The sequence below is a fragment of the Drosophila subobscura genome, chromosome E, assembly GCF_008121235.1.
Source record: "Drosophila subobscura isolate 14011-0131.10 chromosome E, UCBerk_Dsub_1.0, whole genome shotgun sequence".
NCBI lineage: Eukaryota > Metazoa > Arthropoda > Insecta > Diptera > Drosophilidae > Drosophila > Drosophila subobscura.
The window spans coordinates 10614981-10638968 of NC_048531.1; the positions used below are offsets into that span (position 1 = coordinate 10614981).

General features: G+C 45.8%; 3 protein-coding genes across 4 annotated transcripts in view; all 3 read left to right on the forward strand.

Annotated features, from left to right (window-relative positions):
* Window positions 1–619: 619 nt before the first annotated feature.
* The window catches only part of LOC117892192 (cell wall protein DAN4), a 50197-nt gene continuing 26828 nt past the window's right edge, over window positions 620–23988 (forward strand). Inside the window, exons 1-2 of the mRNA XM_034798281.1 lie at window positions 620–1872; window positions 11892–11937. Of these exons, the coding sequence (XP_034654172.1) occupies window positions 1871–1872; window positions 11892–11937 (48 nt within the window). The 5' untranslated portion in view covers window positions 620–1870. The remainder of the gene's footprint in view (window positions 1873–11891; window positions 11938–23988) is intronic.
* On the forward strand, window positions 10423–11233 carry LOC117892195. The gene is made up of 3 exons (XM_034798286.1): window positions 10423–10611; window positions 10673–11001; window positions 11058–11233. Exons 1-3 carry the CDS (start codon window positions 10542–10544, stop codon window positions 11217–11219), a joined length of 561 nt encoding a protein of 186 aa, XP_034654177.1. The 5' UTR covers window positions 10423–10541; the 3' UTR covers window positions 11220–11233.
* Window positions 19495–20296, forward strand: LOC117892196. 2 transcript variants are annotated; one of them, XM_034798288.1, is made up of 3 exons: window positions 19495–19775; window positions 19832–19934; window positions 19996–20296. In XM_034798288.1, exons 1-3 carry the CDS (start codon window positions 19524–19526, stop codon window positions 20013–20015), a joined length of 375 nt encoding a protein of 124 aa, XP_034654179.1. In that variant the 5' UTR covers window positions 19495–19523; the 3' UTR covers window positions 20016–20296. The 2 variants fall into 2 exon arrangements, with proteins under 2 accessions (XP_034654179.1, XP_034654178.1); XM_034798287.1 differs by having other exon boundaries at window positions 19986–20290.

The window sequence follows — 23988 nt, forward strand, 5'->3', positions numbered from 1 at the left end:
ACAGTGGTTCCTATATAAAATAGACTTTTGATTTGTGTTTGAAATGTTGAAGTTTTATGGCAAGAAAGATCGATTTTAAAATATTTTTTAAATGCATTCAATGAACTTTGAAACGTTTTTACTCGTAGCTATTTTGGTTGATTTTCTTTCCGATCGTTCGGCAGCTGAACTGATCCGAACAAAATCTCTGCACAGGCTCTGTCCCTGCATCTGCTTCAATTTTAGTTTCTCTTTGAAAGGACACACACGTGTTGGTGGCTCTCTCGCCTTATTACTCTGCCCCAAAGTAGATGAATGCAAGGTGAGGAATTCGCAGAAATTGCTCTTCCGGAAGTCGCAGGAAAGTGAAGAGCATAAAAGCTTCCGCTTGTACGTATACACCTTGGCCACCACTCTGTGCGCAGCAGCGCAGTTCTGACTCGCTCTCGCTCGCTCTCTGGTCACTGCTGCACGTGTGCTCTCTCTTGGCAGCTCTGTTCAACGCAGCGCAGTACGTACCGCTGCCACGCGCCTTTGACACTTGTGACATTTTTGACACACAAATCAATTGTTACGTGAATTTTCAGCGCGTCGGGCAGCAGCAGCAGCAGCAGCCGGAGCACCAGCAGCGCAGCGCAGTGGCAGCTGGAGTGGCAGTGTGGCAGCAAGGGTAATCCATAGCGAGGAACAGAAATTAAATGCCATCAGGATTGGACAATCATTTTTTTGCCCTTCAAAAAGTGTCGGAAAAGTGCTGAAAATGGAGCCGTAATCGTTGCCTACTTTCGAGCGCTGCGCGAGTGACATAATTGCCCCGGCCCGGACCGATGAGAACGGAAACCTTAAAGATTAGTGCAAATCGGCAAGGGATTCACGCCATGTCGGACCACACATAACATCGCCTTCCGATCCCATCACCCCACACGTGTACCCCTCTCCGTTGGGGGTTTTTCCTGCCTGCAAATCGATTTCTGTTTCCGGCATTTTTCACGTGGCTGCTGGTGCCGCCCCCCGCCCCGTCCGCGTCTGTCCGCATTGCCATCCGATTCCGTGCAGTTTTCGGTTGTTGTTTTTGTTGCTGCCTAACGATTTTTCCCACAAAAACAACACACGGCGAAACGTGGCACGGACACAGAGTGAGACGGAGCGTTACAGCGATTGAGAGAGAGTGGGAGAGAGCGAGAACGAGAGCACTCCGGACTCTTGGGGGCATCGTAAATCGTAAACAGTTTTGCCCCAGCTGAAAGTAACAGTCGTCGGTCGGTCGTTCGGGGCGAGGGGGTTTATGGGAATCGCTATGGATTTCCTGCCTCTGGCCTGTATTTCGGTAGTTCTCTGCCTCTGCCTCTGCCTCGGCCACCACTTCCCCTGAACCCCTGACTTGGTGTGGGCGGTGCGGTGCGATATTTGGGGGCCGGGCCTGCCTCTTCGTTTCGGATTCAGTTTCGGTTTCAGTCAGTCAGCTGCTGCTTTCCACGTGCCACGTGTCGCATGAGTAATGCTTTTCATTTTTGGAGAAATTTCGCCTCTTGCAGTCGCCTCCCAACTCACGCCATTACCAACGAAAATCCAACAACTGAATAAACAATAAACTAAACATATAAAAAACTATTATCAAAGACTGTTTCAACAATATCCAAATCAGGCTTCTATCTCTTAATTAAATAATCAGTTAATCGAATAGAAATAGTGCTTAAATCAATTGCAAAAACAAGTGTTCAAAATTCGAAAATCAATTTGTAATCCAGAAAGGAAAACCACTCGAAAGCGAATTCAACGAAAATCGATTTCTAAATGTTAGCGCGGTTTGAATTTAACAGAGAAACGTAGACGAAATACGAATGCAAATTAGATGCAAAATAAATGGGTAAAATGAGGTCAAGTAAATACGATGTAAGTACAGAAAACCATTTATAACTACACCCACAATAAAGATACATTTAAGAACTTTAGATTTTCACAAAATATAATTCAAGTCCAAGCAAAGACCTCACTTTCGCTGTAACTTCGAACAATGTTCTACCTTAAAGATTGCCAATCAATTTGGGCCTTTCAAAAGCCAATCTCCTCCGGCCATTGAAGGTTATGCCATCACCAACATCGGACATCGAACATCGAACAACGGACAGCGTACAAATTTACATAATCACTTAACTCATGGCCCACATTTTAGGCGATTATCGGGGCAGAAACAGACAGAAACAAAGAGATCTGCACATAAATTACAGGCAAAAACGGAAAAACGGACGAGCTGTCTCGCCTTATAAATGTGGCTTACGTGGGGCTCTGGACTTCCACTCCTACTCCAACTCCAGCTCGGTCGGAGTGCCCTTAATCTTGAATTACAAATCGAGTGCAATTATCTGACGGCTGCAATGAGTTTGCCTACCCCTCAACCCCTACTCCACGCTTTGGCCAAGCTCGGGGGCTCTTGGCAATTTGTTTTCACACTTTACGATTCGCATGGCCGGATAAATGTTTTCGATAAGCGTCGACAACTTCTACGGCCTGGCCACGTTCTGGTTTTTTCAGTGGGTTCTTCTTAGCCTAAGGAGAGCTTCGATTCGATTCGATTCCGAGTCCTAGCTTGATGCTGGCTTGCGTGCCTCCGTTGGGCGCTTGGGATGTTGTGGATGTTTTTGCTACTGTTTTGTGTGCCTCTAAATTTCGCATTTAATTGATTTGTCAACACAAATGTCTGTCGCGGTGGCTTCCTGTGGGCCTCTAAGCCGCTTACCGCTTACCAGCCCAGACTTGGCCTGAACACACAAGTTACGGCAGATGTCGGCATAAATTTGCGACTTTAGTTGGAAAAACGAAAGTCGAGTGCCACATCAAAGGCCGCTCACAGGCTGCAGGCGGCTTCATGCTGCATTCATCAATCAAAATGTTGTCCGAGTCCAAGTCCAAGTCCAGATCTGCCCCAGGGCTCTGTCTGCCTGCCTGCTCCACAGCGGAAGTGGAATGAGGAGCGGTCTTTTGGTCACTCAATCGGCTAAAAAAGTTGCCAACTCACGGGTGGAATCCAGAGTTCTCCTCGCCTCTGTGTGGGCGCCTCTTACGTGCTTTGATTGCCGATGGAACAGCAGAGAAGAGTCAGACAGAGAGAGAGTGTGGCACAGTGGGCTGAGCACACATATTTGTAGCTGAAAATACTTTTAATATTCATTCTGAGACTGTTTGTTCCACTGTGCCTGGGTGACACTTCTGCGACATTCCTCCTTTCATTCTCTTTTATTTTTAGGTAGCGCCATGGGTCGGGCGCCTGACTCCTGGAATTATGTTGTCATGTCCGCTTTTGTCTTTGTTTCGCTTTGATTTCGGACTAGTTCCCCCTGCATTGGGGGACACGCGGCTGCCCAGCACGTGGGCGGACAATGTGTGCGTTTATGTCTCCATCTGCGTTGCCGTTTATTAATTGTGTGCGAATGTTTGCACAATTTGTCAATATTATCGCAAAAAAACATGACCATTGCCCCAGACCCCACCCCACACCACAGCCCTGTCCGGCTACCGGTTGATGTTGGAGGTGGGGTGCCTAAGTGATTTGTGATTTATGAATTTCAACCGATTTTCGCTTGCATACCTAATAGGATGTGGCGGTAGGCTGGTTCCCATCCATCCAGCCAGCCAGGCAGGCAGACATGACTTCCCCCTCTCTCCATATCTGTGTCTTTGGCCTGGCTTCTATTTGCCAATTGGCCCACACACCGCACACACGTCTCCCCGTATGCTTTACGACTTCATAATGCCCCGATAATTGGGTCAACCATCGATGTGGAGAGGGGCGCAGCACAGCAGCGTCGTCGGCGTCGACGCATGTTTCAAATGTTTGATAAACGCGTTGTGGCATTGCCTCCTGACACCCGCTCATACATATTAATGTCAGCCCGACGAAGGTGGCGTGGCAGTGCCCCAGAGGGTCTCCTGCTGCTCCACTGGCTGTACTTCTGGGGACAGTAACAAACGGCTGGACATTGCCAACGGAGCAGTAGCAGCTGGAACGAGAATGGGAGCGCGAGTGGGAGTTGTCATACAGGAAGGGAACTCGCTTGATTAGTGACTGCCGTCATGGGCCGTCGTGTCTGCCATTTAACTTGCGAACCAAACCCGAAACAAACTTGAAATCCTTCTGTTTTCCTTGAGCAAAATTCTATTAGTTTTAATTATGTAACATAATATGACAACATTTGTAATCGATTTTTCTTGATTCGAAGTCGAGTGATTGGAATATTGAGTGCCTCATCATCTGCTGCCATGTACTGGGCGGAGCGTCTCCTACAGCGGGGCACTCAGCCTGCCACTCTGTGCGCCGGCTAGCGACTTAATAGAAAGCGAAAACTCGACAATTTTCCCATTTTCCTCTGCTGGATGCTGCTAAGCCGCGAAAGTAAATAATCCAATTATCACACACATGCGCGCCCATAGCATAAATAAAATCATTTGATAAGACGGAGGATGGATGGCGGGATAGAAGATGGAAGATGGAAGAGAGTGTAGCCAGCCGGGTGGATAGATTGGAGTGGAGTGTTGGCTGTGGAGTTGCATAAACATGTTTCCCAGGCACTCGCTCGCTCACTGAGGAAGTAAGTCAGTCAGATGCGAGTCGACTTTGCATTTGAAATATGCTGCATTAATATGCCGATAAATATTTATCCCCAACTCTGGCTACGAGCTATAGCTGGTGGCTATGTGGCTCAGGGGACTCTGGGGACTCTGGGGGCTCTGGCCAACAACTCAATTAGATGACAGACAGAGGCAGACAGCGTTGGGAGTTGAAATTAAATGGCATAAAATATTTCCACGAATGATCATCATCAGCCGTTGTTGATTATGATCATCATGGTGAAACCATGTCGCCTCTCTAGTGGAGTTCCCTTGAGAGTGGGTGTCTAAGACATTTACTTTTATTTGTAATACCTAGAGAGAATGGATAAATAATAGGTAGAATTGTGCAGCTTTGTTCTTTGGCATTTTCCCTGGGTATCCCTTTGTCGACTCTCCATTTGTTAGCTCCCTGTTGGACTCCCTTGCTGCATTCCATGTACATTGTGTCAATGTCAGCGTCAGTGTTGCTCCTCCATCGGCGTCTGAAGTCCGTTGTCCGTTGTCCATCATCTGCTGTCCGTGTGGCGTGTCAACAATTTGACAGACATTCATCAGCGTTCGCCACTTTGCAGCGTTCGCTGCCTGTGTCTGTGTCGCATACTCAATCATTGGCGGGAGTTTCGCAGTGGAGTTGCAGTTGCATTCGCAGTTGTCATTCCATGGCACTGCTGCGGCTTTTGTGCCTCGTGCGCATAATTGATTTTTTTCCGCATGGGTCTGTGGGTCTGGATCTGAAGTCATGCCCAGTGGTTCCTTTATGCGGTATTCGCATTCTGGCTGCAGTTGTCATATTAATGTCAAAAAGATTGCACTTGATCATGAATTGTGCGAGTCGTGTCGTGTGTTGTCTGTTGGCTGCGTTTTTGCCAATTTGTCAGCTGGGAACGTGGGCTGCCCAGGCAGCAGTTGATCATGGGAAAGAGCTGAGTGAAAGGATGCGCTGCGGATGCACTTGCTGCTCCGATGCTGCCTCGTGTGGGCGTCCTATGAACGGCGCCTTTGTTCCCACAGGAGAGCTGGTGGGAAAATATTTCCACATTTTTGCACTTTCCACCCGAATGGGTTTTGTAGGGAGAGGCACAACAGAAGCAACAGAAACCAAAATCATATTGATAAATCAACAATAATTATCGACTAAATACCGAAATACTTTGCCGGTCTAGACATCCACTAAAAATAAACGCTGCCGTCAAATATTTTATCGAAATTATTTTCCCCTTGTTTCTGTTTTGTAATTGGTTTTGCATTCCTGACCTAAGCTACCCAAACATTTAATGGGTATGACTAAAGCATCGATTTGCATAGCTTATGGGGGATTATAGGCTGCGAAAAGGGGGCAGAGCCAATCGAACAGCGAGCGAGGGCTCGTGTAAAGGGTATTAAAGGAGCTTAAGAAGGTTTTAGACTAAAGCAAAGAGTGTTTTTTCAATGCCAATAAGAGTTCATTTGGTATCTCCGCTGATTACTCTACTGAGTAGAGTCTACTCCATAAGCATGTTCCCTTTTCCATGTTCATTATTTTACATAACATAACCCACCACTTCCCGCATCACCCACTCATACCACAAACAAAGCTCAATTGCCGTTTAATTGCTTGATTTAATTGTGCCAAAGCAACAACAACAGAAACATGAAACAAAAATATGTCTATACTCTCATTGGGGGCGCCACCACGGCTGTACATGAGTGTGCGATTGTATTGTAATTACAGGCAAAACATTTAGACGCCAATAATTATTAGATATTTACATAAACACAAAGATACACATGTCGGGCGCCGAGGCATTGAATACTCTACTACACATTTTCCGTTGAATTTGTTAGCATTTGTTTGCTTTCAACGTTTAGTTGCAGAATTAAACGCACTCTATATACATAGTTGTTAATACATATGAATTTATATGATAAATGCAAAGATCCAATCAGTTTATATAAAATTTTTCACCTAAAAGTGTAATTCTCTGCATTGCAAACATCTCTTTAAAGTCTCTTGCCCCTCTGCTAGGGTACAACGCATTGAACAGACATGTTCGGACATGTCCGGACATGTCATGAACTCACTAAAAGCAAAAGCACAGACCAGCAAGTTGGAGGGGGAGAGGGCGGTCGAGAGAGTGTAGATTCGAGTATGATTGCCTGAGTGGCTGGTGGAGGAGCGGAAGATTCGAGCATGATTGCCAGAGTGCCAAACGGAGTGGGAGAGCGATGAAGAGAGGAGGAGAACGGCGAACAGACAGTGCCAGAGGAGCACAGACACAGACCCACCCTCGCTCCGTTGCATTGCATTGACATTGAATTGCATCGACATTTGCTCATATCTAACTGTAAAGTGGAAAGAGACGTTAAGATGACTTTACTCTCTGCCGCTCTCCCTCCCCCATGCCATTGGCACTGGGCACTATCCATGGCATTTAATCTCCCTCTGCTACTTCTCCCCCGCCGCCCCTTTATCGGTCATTGTCATTGCATGAAACTCACATGTGTAGTTGTTGTTGTTGCTGCTGGCGTTGTTGTTTCTGTGACTGTCGGCTGGCTTTTAGCACTTTATTCAATGACAATTCGACGAGATGATAATGATGATGATTACGATGCTGGTGGATGATGATGTTGTGGCGGATAAGTTGATGAGGAGACTGCAATGGAATGAAAATTGTATTTGAAATGGCGGAAATTTGGCAATCGGGGAAGGGGCACTAAAATTAAGATGTCAGAATGATCGATGGTATCTAATCGTAGCTTACATATTGATGTTTGCATATTACCGTTAATCAGCCCTATATTTCAATGAACTTGTTCTCAGTCGTTGCCAATGCCTGTTAAACTGGTTTCCCCTCAGATCAAACCATAGATTACAGCACTCGACCGACCTCCCCTCCATTCAGCCATTCACCCATTCACCCGTTGATGTAATATTATCCTATAGCGCAAGGCACAGCATATTATTCAATCCAAATAAACTATGGGATAAATCAACTCGACACCTTGCTGGCTGGCCATTCATCAAGCCTCTGTAAAAAGATTTTATCCACCGAAACTGGAATGATTTTATAATCAGAAAAATGGCATTACACACTCCCGATTACAATGCCGATCAAAATAGAAATCACATTTGCATTGCATGGCCAATACTGCGCATTTTCCATTCGATTCGATCTTCGGATCGATTGGATCGCTTGGATCGCTTGGGTCTCTAGTGTTTGTTTGTTGTTTGTTGACGGGCGTGTGCCCGGCCAAACAGATCCAAAAGCGGGCTACGGGTAAGCGTGTAAGCCTCGTGATCTAATGGATAACACGCAGTTTTCCAGGGAATCTCTGGACAGCACACGCTTCTATATATAGAGAAGATCTGCATCATTCCCGTCAAGTGCATTGGGTACCCATCTGGAACTGTGATTCAATCCACAGGGTCGAAAGATCAAGCACTGCAAGCACTTCATTGAACTTCCGAGAAATTCAATTCCTTTAAAAGTGTTTTCGCCTACTGCATTGCAGTCGCTTTGTTGGCTCCCATTACGCTTGATTGACTTCCGAATGGCCCAAAAGCAGTTCCGTTTTATTGACAGCGGCTAAAAGGAGCTGTCGGCCACACGACTGTCAGTCCATTTCGAATCTGGGTTAGACACCAGTCCGTCCTTTCCATTATCCTCCTGCTGGCGAACCGCACCCGAGAGTACGATTACGATTACGAGCATAAAGTTAATTAAAAGCTGTCCACAACGCTTTGACATTTGCCGCTAATGGCACGCCTCGCGCTCTACAGTGGGACTCTTTGGGAGCTGTTGTCCTTGCGCGTGAGAAGCTCTTTCCCGTATTAGTTTTCCAGCAGCAGCGAGTCGTTCTGACAATTAAGAAATTCCTGCCAGCCTGAGCCTGCATGCTCAATAATTTTATCACATACATTTTTTATCGCAAATATCACAACTTCATCAGCAATCAATGCGGCCAACAACAGCAGCAGCAGCAGCCGCAGCCGTGGCAGCAACTTGAGGCAGGCTGGCAGACAATTAGCCATAAAATTAGCTGCAAGTTGGCTCAGAGGAATGCGACGTCGCTGGCAACGGCAAACGTTGGACAGTCGATGGCCAAGGCGCGTGCAGTGGCAAATTGAAAACAATTTTAGTTATTTGCATATAAATGCAACCTGAGACGCAGGCAGTAGGCGGGAGGCCGCAGCAACAGCAGCAGCAACATCCACAGCTGCAATGTTGCGGCGTTCATGTGGAATGGCAGGCAACATTGGTCGGCGCTTTCGTGGTGGAAGTACGACTTTAGTTCAGCTTTAAATTCAATAAAAACTAAAGAAACCCAAAGACTTATCCCTAATCTGCTGCAATTAACTTAATCAGAACTACATGTAAAGCAATTTACTTTTTAGAGACCTTTCACTGCATCGTGCGGGCCGTAAGTTCGGTTTATCTTTATAGATATGGCCGTGTTCTTTGCCTCTTTATCAAAATTGCAAAGGAATATCGCATATTGATATTGTTCGAGTGGCAGCATGGCAACAATAAACGTTGCACCGATCGATGGCTGCAGAGTGCACACACAGAATGCATATATCCACGTGTGCCAGCTCGTACAAATCCATAAACAACACTTGTGAACGTTGCTGCTGCCGCTCGTACGAGTATTTCCACCAAAGTTCAAACGACATTTCACGCCTAATTTCATTTGACAATAACAACAGCCAGCAGCAGCAGCCGCACTGCAAAAAAGTGGGGAATTTTGATGCATTTTCCAATGGGCATGACGCCTTTGAGCAGATGTTTGCGACTCATAAAGTAATATAAACGAACCAGAAACATTCCAAATAGATTTGTGTATCCCAAGAGCAATTTATTTGCTAGTGTATCCACAGCATCGGGTTCTCGAAGATAGTTTTTCGCTGCTTGTTTCCAGCATTTTCCGGCTGCTGTTGCTGCTGCTGCTCGGGGGGGCGCTCTACGGCTGTGCTGCTGTGTTAATTTGAGACATAATTGCAAAGTCGGAAGGATGAGTGGTTGGTGGGGAGCTGGAGGGCGTGGCGGCTGCCGTCGACTGGTTATGACAGCAATGACAGCGACTGCTGCAGCAGCACCGGCGGTGGCAGAGGCATTTGAATAATTTGCAATTAAACGTTCCACGCGGCTCAGCAATTAAGCGAGTGGCAAGAGGAGGCCAAAGAGAGATGGGGAGGGGCGTGATTGGAAGGGGAGTGAAGGTGAAAAACAAGGCAAACATTTCCTTTTTGGCCCCGCGACGTATGCGTAATATTTGTTTTGCATTCAGTTTTTTGGTCGCCTTTTGAACGGGTTTTGCGAGGAGCGGAGCCGAGAACGTAGCCAAATGTCCAATGTCCATCAGCTGTCCACAAGGCTGCTGAAAGTTGATGCCCCACATGATGAAGACAGCCGACTGTGGCAGAGACAGCCACAGCCAGAGCCAGAGCGATGCAGATGCAGATACAGATTCAGATTCAGCCGCAGGACCGGTCAAAAGCAACACCCAACTGTGTTTCCAATTAAACGCCGCTTAGCCAAACAGCAAAACAGCAAACCAAACAGCGGTGTCAGCGTCAGCGTCAGCAACAGCGACACATGTGGCATGCAACAACTTTCAGTGTTGCTTTACGGTTAGGACCGCACGCCGGTCGCCGCTTGCCGCTTGCCGTTGCAGTTGCCAGGCGCCAACTGAACTTGACTCTTTATGTGGCAGACAGATGTGGATGTGGATCAGAAGTGTGGACACGGCCCGACAGATTGATGGCCAGCTGACTGATGGATTGATGCATTGACTGCTGATTGATTTATGGCGAACGTAGTTAATGTTTCATTCACACTTTCAAACACACGCAGACTTCAACCATTGGAAGGTGTGTCCATTCGTGCCGCACTAATGAGTGGAATCACTGGACACAAAAAATGCTTATTGGATCAGTGAGCAATTAGGGTTTGAGCTTCAGTCAGCAGTCAGCAATGTTCCTGCTGTGTCTGCTGCTGCTGCTCCAAGGCGTTCAACTGGGTTCTGCAGCTCCCAGTCCGTACAGTAAGTAATGCCTCAAAGACCTAACACTCGGCTGAAAGCAGCTTTCCATGCCCTTCCAAAGAGGATCACCTGCGGAGTAAATTCACCAACATCAGCGTGGAGCACAGTGCGGAATTTTTTAGCAGCCTCAGAGCCTGGCTGACGCCGCAGGGTGACCTCAACATGGACATTCATTTGAATCGAACACTCAGACAGGGTATGCGCACCAGCATGACCCTGCTGCAGCGAGTGGAAGGTGTCTCCAAATCCACGCGCTATCAGACGCTCTTCAGCTACGACATGGACATATGCAGGACCCTCAAGGAGCTCATGCAGACGAGCCTCATGAAGGTGTGGCTCCGCAATGTCTTCAAGTATGGAAACTTTGCCACCCGCTGTCCCATCAAGCCCGTACGTAGCACTCTGTCTAGGATCTATGGCAAGTTATGAGCTCTCTCCGCCCGCAGGGCTTCTACGACCTGCGCAACCTTCACATGGACAACCACAGCATTCCTGGGTATCTGCGACCCGGCTGCTATCGTGTCCATAACACCAACTACTATCGCAGGCCCAGGGGCGGACTGCGTCGGCTGGTGGCCACTTTCACGCTGGACATAAAGTTCTATTAAATGGAAAAATGCGAAGAAATTCCAATACGAGTTTCTTCATTTCGAGTGGGCCAAGGGGTCGCGGCTCTCAATGCCACAAAAGTTTCTCCGCTGGAAAGTGCTTAAGTTTTCGGTGCTGCAAACCAAGGTCGGATGTGAAATAAATCAGCGAAAAGGTTATCTAAGCGAGTGGGGCAAACCAGATGTCCGATATGTTTTCACTTTTAGCCCCCTGCTTTGGCCTCCATTTTGGCCAGAACTTTCGCCTCAAGGTCTGCGCCTGGGCTACGGAATTCCTTGGCCATTTCTCACTGACATTTGGCTACTGCTTGGCACAAGTCTTGAACTAATTGCATAATAAATTCAAGCCAATTTATGGTGTGCACAGCTCTCTCTCTCTCTCTCCCTCTCTCTCTCTCCTGCTCATTTGTGGTGTCACAAAAGGTGATTTATCTCTGTCTCAGGTGTGCCCTGTGCTCCACATACACGAATATCAAATAAATATGATTTGTGCGACTTTTGGGTGGGTGTTTCGTTCCGGTTTGCGCTTTCAATTATCAAACTACAACGCACAGCAAAGCTGACAATTAAATTTGGGTTAACTTTGAAATTAACAAAGATTGACGATTAAAAGGAATGATTTTAATCTATAATTTATATGCGAATTACATTAAATGTTGCTTCTATTTTCAGGTTACCACAGCTTACGGTCTATGCCAAGATTATTTACCTCCTGATGGTAAGTGCTTTGCCGTTGCGCCCCTTTATCGCTTAGATGTTTAAGGCCCTGCCTGGGAATTCCATGCTGATACATCGATGACACCATATCCGTCCCGTCTCAGATGAGAGTCATTTCCATCCTTGACTGTCGCCGACCGTGACTCCCCTTGGCGGGTTCAATATTCGCGCCCAATGCTGATGCTTTGATAAATGTACGATGCGCTGCGGTACGATATTTAGAATCCAAATATTGGCATGCCGCATGAGACGCCGCCCTTCAGGGGCAACATTGAGTACCGAAGCGTGTGTGCAAATATTCGATAATATGCGTACTATCGAGACAATTATATCATCGCGTGGGAGAGCCACAGGCCCCACCCTCTGAGCGGAACTATGCCAATTGGAAGGGAATTGCCCTAAAAATCAGAGGAATCGCTATCAATTGGCGATTGATTGGGTAAATATTGGCACGAGAAAAGAAACTCCAAGCAACTACAATGGAAATGTCGAGTAAATAATTATACAAAAACGAAAACGACAAGCAACAAGCGATCGCTAATTAAATTATACTGTTTTTCCATTCCAACGAGCCGCACATCTTCCTCTCTCTCCTCCGACTCTTGGTAATATTTGTACACATTCATTTATTTGGCAATCAATTTTTTGAGGTATGCCATGCCCCCCGGTGTGTGTGTGTGTCGTCTGCCGATTGTTGTTAATGTGCCGAAATAAATAACTGAAATAACTGAAATTCCTCGGGCGTGAAACAAACATTTGGCGACGTCTTTTCGCTTCGAAGTTCCGTTTCGAGGCAGGTCTTCCATTCAATTTCCCCAGTATTTACCAGTAATGAGTGCGCGCATCATTTATTTACTTATTTGTTCTAAATGAACGTATTTTTTGCGAATTATTTTGGCATGCGTTGGCACTCCGAAGCGGAGGTAGGTCCGCTCTGAGGGCTGAGGTTGAGGCTGAGGCTGAGACCTGGAGACTTGAGTTGATCGCTTCGCTTCGAGTTGATTGAATTGTTCGAAGCGCTTGGAATAATTTTTATATTGTGCTGCTGCTGCTGCTGCTGCTGGCCGCTCAAGTGTATTCCTCATGCCCTAGGCATGCGAGAAACATCTACGAGACCGAGTACCTGAACCTCTTATACAACACATTTTGAGCATTTAGCATTTCGCATTTCGCATTCACTCGAGTATGCAAATTCTGAGACGGCAGTAATTATTTTTGGATATGCCAAACCAAATTCCACTTGCAATTGAGGAAGTTTTTTGCTCTTATGTTTTGTCTCGATTTATTTATATATTTTAGCAGATTTCTAAATGTAAATCAAATTTGAGTAGATGTTAGCTGGTAGCACATGGCGTACGGTTAATATATGGTGAAGATATAAATGTTTCTCTTCATGGGAAGCTATCCTCATCCCCGAAACTATCCTCTCTCTTGATTGCACTTTTTTATAGTCCTCATTGCGCAGCAAATCATTTTCACAAATAAAATCTCTTTTATTTACTCACGTGCTGCGGCTATTCCAAATGCACTCACAAATTTAGTTCTTGCTCTAATTTCGCATGTATAAATCACAGTTTTATTGTGTCCTCTCGCTGGAGGGAACCTTGGCCTCTGAAGCGCTAGCTAAACTGCTGACTCAGTGCGACAGTCGAAGGAAAGGAATGGACTGCCTATAAGCCATGGGATTGAAGGCTTCTTTATAGCTGATGGATGGCTGGATCGGTGGCAGAATTTTAATATATCTAATGCACAGGTGGAACAGTGCCAAGGGGTTAATATTTACACGGGAATCACCATCACCTCTATGGTGGCAATGAGCGTGTGCCGAGCAAATAAATGGGCAATCAAGGGCCAAATTAGCGGCGCTTTTTATGATGGCTTAGTGCTGGGGCTTTTCTCTTGATAGCGTCGATATTTTGATTGGCGCCAGGCGGACGGCCACACAGACAGACAGACACCGCCGGAACAACCGATATCTAGGTGTAAAACGCAAAAAAACGACTCGAGTATCGATGACGAAAAGCTTTTCTGAAACGCAAAATGATGGTTCATGCGGCTGGATTTTAATTCCAGAATTAGCTTCAAGTTCTGTGGCACTCTCCGTTGTGGAATCATCTATCTTATCACTGGGCAAATGTCTTTAATGGCATTTCCCCAAGGCTGCCAGCGACTCCTCTTGTTTTGAGTGAATCGTTTCATCAATGAAATCCAAACACGCAAACAGATAACACGGGGATTTCACTTGTGTCATTTTGGGAAACTTTCCATTATCTTTTCTTTTCTCTTAATTTCCTACATTTCGGAATGAAACTTTGAACGGAACTAAGTTTTTTTCCAAGCAGAACTCTAGTTTTTATACCGAGATGTCGTGCAAGTGATGGCAAATGATTTATGTGCAGAAATTAAATGGAAATTAGTGTAGAGGCTAAGGGATTTCCCAAGGAAAATGCAGAAAAATCCTTGAACTGGTTGCCAAGGGTAGAAATTATTAAAATATCCAAAGAAATTTCGTTTTTTATCGTTCAGCAAGAAGTTTATGGCCCAATCAATGGTCTGGTCTGGTCTGGTCTGGTGCCTCTGCCGTGTGCGTTCCCAATTCTCTGCCCCAGCTCTGGTGTTTTATTACGAGTTTTTACTGAGGTGTGCTGGTGCTGTGCGCCCAATTGTGGCGCTTATCATGAAATTATTTCAAAACGTTAATTGAATTGTCAATAGATGGCGTGGAGGCAGCACCCAGCAAAACGACCGGAGAAGCAGCAGCTGCTACGGCATGGAATCTACGTTTAGATATACATTTATATGGTACAAAAACATATACTTCTTGGTACCTGGAATTACCCCCTATAAATACCAAGAGCTATATGTAAGTTGGTCTCTAATTGCATTTGCCAGATAAGAATCCAAATTTTTTGGCCAAACTTTCTTTCGTTTGTAGACACGAAATCTGTTTCGCCATCAAGGCCACGCCATAGCCCCCAGAATGTATCCAAAACTTGTTATGGTTTCGTTTAGATTCGATTCGCTTCGATTATTGTTTCTTTTTTTTGTTTTAGTGCTTTCTGCGCACTAATCTCTGCCATCGGGCATTGTTTTGGTCAACAGCGGAAAGTTTTCTTGTCGCGTTTTAAAAACGTGCTCGACGATTGCGAGGAAGAGCATTGGCGAAAAACAAAAACGTGTTTCTTACAATCACACTGACAAGCATTGATTAATCGGGGAAGTTCTTAAATGGTTTTTGGTTGCAGATAAAGACGCGAAAAACAATTTCCTTTTAGAGTACAGAATTGTGTGTAAAAGATAATTCCAATTGGGGTTTTTGCAAGCATTAATTAGAGATTATTATACTCCCGAAAGTATCCTTTAAGCAAGTTGTGGATTGCCCAATCTGTAATCGTTTCGGGTAGGTAGGGAGCCCGTGGCCTATACGCACACAGAAATGTCTAGACTCCGGAGTCCGCCTTATCGTTGACGGTTTTGACCCAATGGAAATTCAAAACAGCTGCCGAGATATGAATACGAAAATTGGACAAGCAAGTCTTTAGTAATCTGGACATAATATGATATGATATGAATACGTTATGATTCCGTTGCGATGCCATAAATTCATTTGCCGATTTCTACGGAAAACAGAAATAAAACAGAACTAAGACCCCGAATGACAGGGCCAAGTGATTTTGATTTATGCTGCTGTCCCGTCCGGCGGCACATTCGATTGTACATACAGAGAGAGAGAGAGCGAGAGAGAGGGAGTCTAGGGAATTATTTAGCCGCCTTAAAAGGCTTTTTCTGTAAAATACCTTTCCGGCTTTCACGGACACAATTTCCGCTTCCATGCAGTGTGTGTGCTTGTGTGCTGTTGACTTGGCTAATGTCTGAGCAAATAATGCAATTTTCTTCGTTCTGCAAATGGACTTGCAGATGGTTTTTGTTTTTGTGGCATTAGCAGAGTTCCATAACATCTTTGTTGGATCCCCCGTTTACAACATTCATATTTATGACGGGCAGTAAAAGCAATTGCCGGTGGGGCCTATGACTATATCTTATATAAAAGGCTACTTATATGAATTTATTCCGTCGTACATTTGCCATTCGTTATCAATAAGGGATCGTAACATTTAAAGAACCAACAACAGGAAGACAAATTGGGCAGAAATAGTGGATGCTGGAGTTGTGCTGTTGCATAATTTTAGCCATTGAAAATTAATTATAGAAAATTGCAAGTGGCGCAGATGTTTCCACGAACCATTCACATAAACCCATAAACGAACCGAGGCGTGTATTTAGTACTCTGAATAACAAATTGGTTTGGCAAATGTTTCCCTCCTCCCCTTTTGGCTTATGTAAATATTATGACCACATGCGAAAAGTCTTGATGGAAGAGCACTCGATGGCAGGCCACTTGTACGTAGTAAATGCTGCACAAACATTAGATTTATCAATTGTTTCGCTTAGTTTCGGCCAAATGTCAGCTTGGAATGTTATCATTTCGAATGCCAAAAAGGTTCGCCGCGGGGCTGGAAGGGTGGAATAGCCACCCACCCACTCCTGCCTGTGCCTGTGCCTGTGCCAGAGGACGGAGCCAACAGACGAAGCTCCAGTTCTAATCTTATCGCTGATGGCTGCTCTTATTGATTAATATATAAAGATACTGACAACCCAATTGTGGGTTGTGCTGTGTGTGCTGTGTGGCTTGTGGCTTGTGGCCTGCCGCTTGCCCCTGTGTTGTATCTAAATGGAAGAAGAAACCGTTCTCCCCCGACCATTTGTGGCACCTGGCGCTAGGCGCTGACATCTAGAGCAAACATTGAGACACACAATTATTATTTTTCATATATTATTGTTATGGTAGATACGACGATTATTATTATTATGGTGTGTGGCGGTGTGCCTGCCTGCCTGCCTGCCTGCCTGCTCCTTTGCCTGTCGTATCTGACACGCATTTCTCTTCGTTCGTTTGCTCCCCCATCGTATTCCCCATCGATAAAAATGCCTGTCTTGCCATTGAATGACAGTCCGAGTGTTGCACTGAGCGAAATTCCTCACCTTTGCTTGCTATTTGCGCACTTAGATAAGCGCCCGACCGCCCGCGCCTTTTGTGCTTCTTTTTGGCAGGCCATCAAAAGTGATAATCGATTTCGGGGTCTGCTCTGAGCTTATCGTAGAACCAAGCAAATATTTGGCTACTGAATCGGCAGTAAATGGTTCCATTCGAATTAGTTGTGAATAGGGAGGCCATGTTAATGGGAATAATCATAGCAGTCGCATTGTGTCAACGGCAGATGTTGACCCACTTATGGATCCATCCACCATAAAATAAGAACAATAAAAAACAGCTTTCTCTTCCGCTGTTGCACAGACTTTCAAAAGCCCCACAGGAATCTGGAGAATCTTTTGATTTTTTGGGGGGCCGGCAACACTCTCCCTTTCTGTTGCTGCTTTTTTTTTATCAGAAACCAAACTTCCGCTCAGTGTAGAAGACACACCTCCTCGGCCCACAAACGGAGAGCGAGAGCGGAGCGGCAGGCGGTCTTTTTGTTGTGATTGTGGCTTGTGTTGACAGAACGAGAACGAGAACGAGAGAGAGACGAAGCTAAAGTTTATGATGATGATTTCTGCCATATGCCATATCCATTCCATTCCATTCCCTAAGATACTCGTAGATACTGCCATGATTTGGATGTTTCGACGGAAAAACTGCAATAAAAGCACAACAATACGGTGTGTGTGTGTGTGTGTGTGTGACACTGCAGCATTGCTTACGACTGACTATATTGTTGTTTATTTCCTGTAACACGCAAGACGGCAAACGAAGAACCCCCCGAAGAACCTAGTCGCAATGTTGTCTCGACGTTGTTGTCTCCTAGTGCAAACAGAGACATTTATTTCATGTGTGTGTGTGACTTATAGAGAGTGTTCCGTCCGTTCCGTTCCGTTATTGCAAAACGCATTTTGTCTTATCTGCAAAAGAGCTACCCAAGACCCTACAGAACGTTGTGGCAAAAGTGTGGCAACCTGTCGTTGGGCATAAGGAAATCAAGGAATCAAAAGGCATTTATCCACAGAATTTTTCATTTATTCTATGTCTAATCTGTCATTAGTTTTCGATCAAAGAACTTCCCAAATGCTACCCATTTGTTTTTTGTGGAATTTTCCTACCACTAAAGCAAAACAATACGGAATTTACCTTACTTTCGATGGGTATTAAAGTCTAAACCCGTATAGATTTCGATGGCTTAAATATGTTTCTTGATTACACACATTCATGGTGCAGGAATTTCAATTAATTTCCATGGAATTCATAGCACAGAAATAGTTGAAGCGCCCTTCCATGGCCATGGTATGGAGTATGCCCGAACTCTGACAGTAAATGTGATGGCAAAGTCCAACGAAATTTCGTTATGTTATGAAATTATAGCAGGGTACAATCGTGTGCCATCATCGATAATTGTTTAGCAATTTTGTTGGCTGGCACGAGAATACAATCAATTAACTCCGCTTGTCAAATAATTTGTTGTGTGTTTGGATTAACAAAACAAAGCGAACACATTTTGCGATAAACGATAAACAAGTCTCTGCCACACGCCTCAAACAGGTGCTCAGCGCGCAACTGTACTTTTCCCGAAAGAGAAGACACAAAAGAAGGAATCGTGGGGACATTGTAATCCTCTTGGCAGCATACCTTTTTGTGCTCCGATCGTTCAGTTAAGACAGCTTTCCGGTCACACAACCGATGCCTTTTTTTGTTGTGATAATCCACAGGGAACCCCCCTAAAACGGGCGCTAATCAGTGTGCTGTGTGTGGCTTAGGTCAGGGCACGAATGTACAGTCACGCACATGGCCTGGTGGGATTTCGCTATCGTGCAACGTGTGTGAAAGTCGCATCGGATCACTCGAGTGGTGTCGATTGACTGAACTTTGGCCGAGATTCCAAAGTGCAGTGGCACCCGGCACCCGGCACCTGGCACACTGGTCGTTCACTCAATTAAAATTCCATTGGCGATAAATGAAAGTGGCACTGGGCTCCTCTCAACACACACAAAACACAACACTCGACAGTTGGGTGTCGAAAAGTGTCTTATCGATGGAGCCCCACCCAGCACCATCTCAACCCCTCATGGAATGGCCAACGACCTTAGCTCTTTGGGGTTGGCTATGCCAGTCCCCAGCCCTGCCCCTGCTGGCGACTTACTTTGGCCAAATATTTTAGCCATGACTCGTGACGCCCACTCGAGTGTCGCGTCTGCTGCTATCAGTCGCTGATATCTGCGGCGCTTCCGTGTCAGTGGAATTGATCAAAAGAAATGTTGTCCAGACGGCAGCGAACCTTCTTTTTTGTTTCATTTTTACAAGCGATCTGAGGGCCCGCCACTCGATGGAATTCCTGGAAAGCGCATAGATAGACAACCCAACAACCAGACCCACCCACCGATAGTGTACGTACTCCAGCTTGGAGTATGTGGGATTATGGCCAGAACTTACTGTGGCAGACCAGAACCTTCTATCAGCAAAGTGTACATCCCAAAATCTATCAAATTTTTCCAACACATCAATCGAAATTGAAATATTTTGTGAGTTCTGTGGGGCTAATGGTGCGCTTGGCAAAGTTCTTGTGTTGCCTGCCCCTGCGGCTGGGTGTGATCCTAACGGGTTGTCTGTTTGGCCTAACGGACATTGCTCTCGGCAGCTACGGCTGGTACATGGTGGCCATGAATGAGTTTCCCGACAACATAGTCGAGTTCTTTAGGACAATGCACACCGGCACATGTGTGGCCTGCTTCGCGGGCACTTTCTACTTGATGGCCTTCAACGATCTAATGCTGATCTATGGCGCCATCAGGGTGAGTCCGGTCACTCTCGAAAGAGATCCTAGATACAGTTTCCATCGTTTATGCAGGAGAAGCCTGCCTACATAGGCATCTGGCTGCTGGTCAACTTTGTGGTTCTTATCTGTACGATGGTCACGGCCTTGGTCAGCGGCATAGCCATCATAAGAATTGGTAAATTGGAATTTATTTCTGTATTTATTCATTGCTGACTTGTTCTCGCAGTTATTCTCAGTTATTGCATGTTTGTCGTGAACTCCTTTCACGTTGAACTGACGACAGAAGACGATTGATTGGCACTTTCCTCAATGAAAATTATCAGTCTACAGATTGGGCATGAAAATATCTTTAAATCTCTGGAAGCGTCTTCCTTCTACTCAACGAAAGTCAGCGAAACAGGATTAAGCGATTCAAATGAAACTGCACTTTCCGCTGCGATGCCGAAAGGCCGCTCAAAAGCACCGCTTGAGACTCATTAAAAATCCATTAAACTGGATAAGCAGTTGCGGAAGGGCACAAGGGAGGAACGGGGAGAGGCGGGGCGAGGCAACTGTTAATAAACACAAAGCAAATAAAAAAATGTGGAGCACTTTGGTGACAGTTCGGGGAGGAGAAGGTGGGCCCAGGGCCCTCTCCTCCGAGTCAACAAAAGCCGAAAAGTCGAGGGTCGGCCACTTAAAAGCTCATCTCACTCTGTGTGGGGGGGGCAAGGGTAGAGCTGGGGTGGGGTGCCACTGTGAGTGCATTTCGATGTTGCATATGCAAATAAATCATTCCGAAACGCAGTCCGGGGCCCTTGAGATATGCAAAAATTCGTAAAGAAAAACCCGAAAAAAATGGTTCCTGCTTAAGCGCTGATCATGAGTAGTTTATGGCGGGCATTCATGAATAATCAACAGTAACAATTCATGAATGAATTTGCAAATGAATCAATGCATAAACTGTGAATGATTGAGGGGAAGAACAAACTGGCAATGAAAGTACATCCACAAAAAGTTTGTCCAATGATTCATGGATTCACGGCTACTTTGAGTGCCTCTGGATATTGATACATGGAGTGCAGCTCCAGCTCCAGCTCCAGTTGCTTGTTCAAACAACTAGTCTAAGTCTGTGTGTGTGTGCGTGTGTGACTGCCATAAACATAAACCCTGCGTATCTGCCAGATAGAGTTACATTATAGAAGCGGCAATGCAGAGGGGCACGCCAGTTGCAGTTGCAGCTCAACGCGGGTTGAATGACACCCTCAAGTGTGGCGGCTACCGCTGCCCCATGCCGCACACACTGTGTCAAACAATTATCAGGCGGCAATCGATAAGGCTACAAAGTTGGGATAAAGATATCAGCAGAGACACCCACGACCCGACTTCGGCCATACAAAACGTTTCACGTTTCGTTTCGCTTTTTCACAACTTTGTTTAATGATTGGCATAAAATTCACTTTCCATTTATGATCGCCAGCCGAAAGCCGCCTGCCGTGCGTTTTATGATCTGATTCTGTAACCCCCCAAACCAGAATCTGTCTCCCCCAGGGCGGCCGCCGACTGCTCTTTTGGCCAGAAAGAGTCTCCGCTGAATTTATGTACAGCCATTAAAGAAATGTTCATAAAACTTTTGCGCTTAATTAAAATGCCAGGTAAACACGTTGCCCCAAAGGATAGCCACTGCAACTGCCCCTGCCGCATGCCCCTTGGCTGTTGCTGCTGCTGTTGCGACGGTCAGTGAGCTTTTCAATTTGGAACAAAGTTGAGTCGCGAAACCCATATTTACGGCATCCTTTTTTTAGCACAAAAAAAAAACCCGAAACCTAATGAGATTTTCCACAAAAAGCGAAAATAATAATTTCCACGCGCAATGGAGCGCAACAAATTGTGGCATTTGCCACAGTCTCAGCCACAGAAACAGCCACAGCCACACCCACTTCAAGGCGGGAGCTAGGCACTGCCACTTAGTGGCCTAAAGTGTAGGAAATTACGGACTTTTAGTAGAACAAAAGCAGTCAAAAGTATGCAAATTACACAATTATTTCGCAGCCAAAATGCTACCATTATATTTTCAAACTTTTCACATAATTCCCCCTATTTCTATTTTTAATTTTTAGCTATTTTATTATGATTTTTTAAGCAATTCCATGGAATTCCGACCTTGACAATGTGACTGACTCGTTGACGTATTTCCATCGATTGCCACACTATCTGACGGCCAGAGATTTTCACATTTCAGACATTTGCAGCGAGCGATATTCGATATTTTTACAGGCCGCTGACAACAAAATCTCACTCTCACTTCGCTCTCACTTTTCACTTCACTTCGAGCAGCCGCAAAGAGTGACGACGGCCAACTGACAGGCCTTGAGTCGGGGCCTAAACTGTCTCTGATCGGGCAAATTTATGGCTTCAAAAACTGACGGCGATACCAGAAATGTTACCAACAATAATATTTTGATTATTATACATTTTGTATTTTGATTTATCATCATTAGCTGGCAAAAATCTGATTGAATGATGCAAGAACTTCTTTCAGATTTGCCTTTGCTTGAAGCTGAATGGCGGGCAGCGGTCCTCCCTCTCGATTGTAGAGCGGCAAAATATATATTTATTAATAATACGACCTGTTGTGTCCCGCTTATGCAACGAGCCGTGGCAATTACTTCAGATATTTCACTTGGATTGCGCCCGCCCATTCAGGCGTAAGTAACGCCTCCCCCCGCGCCCCCTCAACGGCAACAGCTTGCCACAAAGTATTCGATAACCGAATGGATGATTAAAATCTGAAATTTTCTGCACATTAAACATGGAGACACGAGATACAGTAAGTATCTGTGTCTCAGTCTCTCTGGCTGTGGCTGTGGCATATCAATTTCACCCCAAAGAGGACAGAACACATGGCTGCAGCACCCCCAGGAGCCCCAGGAGCCCCAGGAGCCAGGCAGCGTCTTGAGCCCCGTTCTTGTGGCATAAGGCAACATGATTCCGTTTCCGTTTGGCAGTGCAAGAAGCAGACAAAAAACATAAAGGATAAGCAGCAGAAGTGGCCGCAAGGGTTGTACAGCCTTTTGACAGCTTCCTCGCTCTGCGGTGGCATGGCCCAACCCGTCTGTGGATTTCTGTGTCAGTTGCAAGTTGCGCGTCTTTCCGCTTCCGTCTTACGGGGCAGGGCAGGGCAGGGCAGGGCAGGGCGACTGACGACGAGCCGGCGACCGACCCCATAAATCCGCTCCGCTGTTTGTCTTAGATCGTCCTTCGTCCTTCGTCCTCAGCTCCTCTGCCAGCTGTCGCCAGCTATCCGCCACATATTTATTTTCCTTTTAAATGTGTTTTCTGTTGATTTTATTTCATCGTTCGGGCGGCAGTTCAATGAACGCATTTGCCGGGCGCCATTTGCCAAGAATTCTGCCCCACCCCACACCCCACACCCCCACTCCTCCTCCTGCACCCGCTGTTAGGTTGTTTTTCTTAATTTTCAAATATTCCAACATATTACATTCCCATTCCCGTTCCCTTGGTGTGCGGTGGCGGGGAGGAAGGCACGCAAACATTTTGGCGCACATTTCCGCTGGAAAATGGCAACCGAAATGCCAAAAGGCCGCCCGTACGAATGATGGCCAAGGAATAAAACACGGGAATGGGAAGCAGAAGTAAAAGTAGAGACCTTTGGCAACATGTTCATGCCGCTTGACATGCAACACGAGGGCCACTGCCGTGCCACACGGCTAGACTCATTACCCAAAAAGGGGGAAAGGCTTTTATTTGTTGTTAACAGCCAAGCGGAGTACAGTGGCACAAATTGAATAGAGATTGAATGCAATGCTCTGGCTTGGCCACGAAAGGTTTGCCCTGAGCCACTGCAGTGCACTGTAAAGGGTGAGGGCTGTCCTCATACCCTGCCAAAGGGTATGGTGCAAGTGGAATGGAGATCCATTATGTTATTACATTTACGGACAATAACCAAATTACACGTTACTCCCTCGCCCCAATGTTGACTTCCGTTTTATTGATTACATTTGCATTTTGATTAACAAATGAGTCGCTGCCACTCAACCCCAACCCGCTCTCTCTCTCTCTCTCTCTGTCTGGAGGGGTACAAGGGAACAAGTGTTTAGATTTGCTTTAATCACTTTTATTACTTGTCAAACATGAATCGCCCGACGGCAGTTCACGAGTACAAATACTCTCGCACACGAGAGCGCATGTATTATTAAACCCATAGAAATACAATATATATAAATTTG

Excerpts from the sequence above, each read along its gene's own strand:
- LOC117892195 (XM_034798286.1), top strand. The coding sequence starts at position 10,542 with ATGTTCCTGCTGTGTCTGCTGCTGCTGCTCCAAGGCGTTCAACTGGGT. Across the intron at positions 10,612-10,672 it reads TGCAGCTCCCAGTCCGTACA|AGGATCACCTGCGGAGTAAA; the intron begins GTAAGTAATGCC and ends GCCCTTCCAAAG. Across the intron at positions 11,002-11,057 it reads CCCGCTGTCCCATCAAGCCC|GGCTTCTACGACCTGCGCAA; the intron begins GTACGTAGCACT and ends CTCCGCCCGCAG.
- LOC117892196 (XM_034798287.1), top strand. The coding sequence starts at position 19,524 with ATGGTGCGCTTGGCAAAGTTCTTGTGTTGCCTGCCCCTGCGGCTGGGT. Across the intron at positions 19,776-19,831 it reads TGATCTATGGCGCCATCAGG|GAGAAGCCTGCCTACATAGG; the intron begins GTGAGTCCGGTC and ends TCGTTTATGCAG. Across the intron at positions 19,935-19,985 it reads CATAGCCATCATAAGAATTG|TTATTCTCAGTTATTGCATG; the intron begins GTAAATTGGAAT and ends TTGTTCTCGCAG.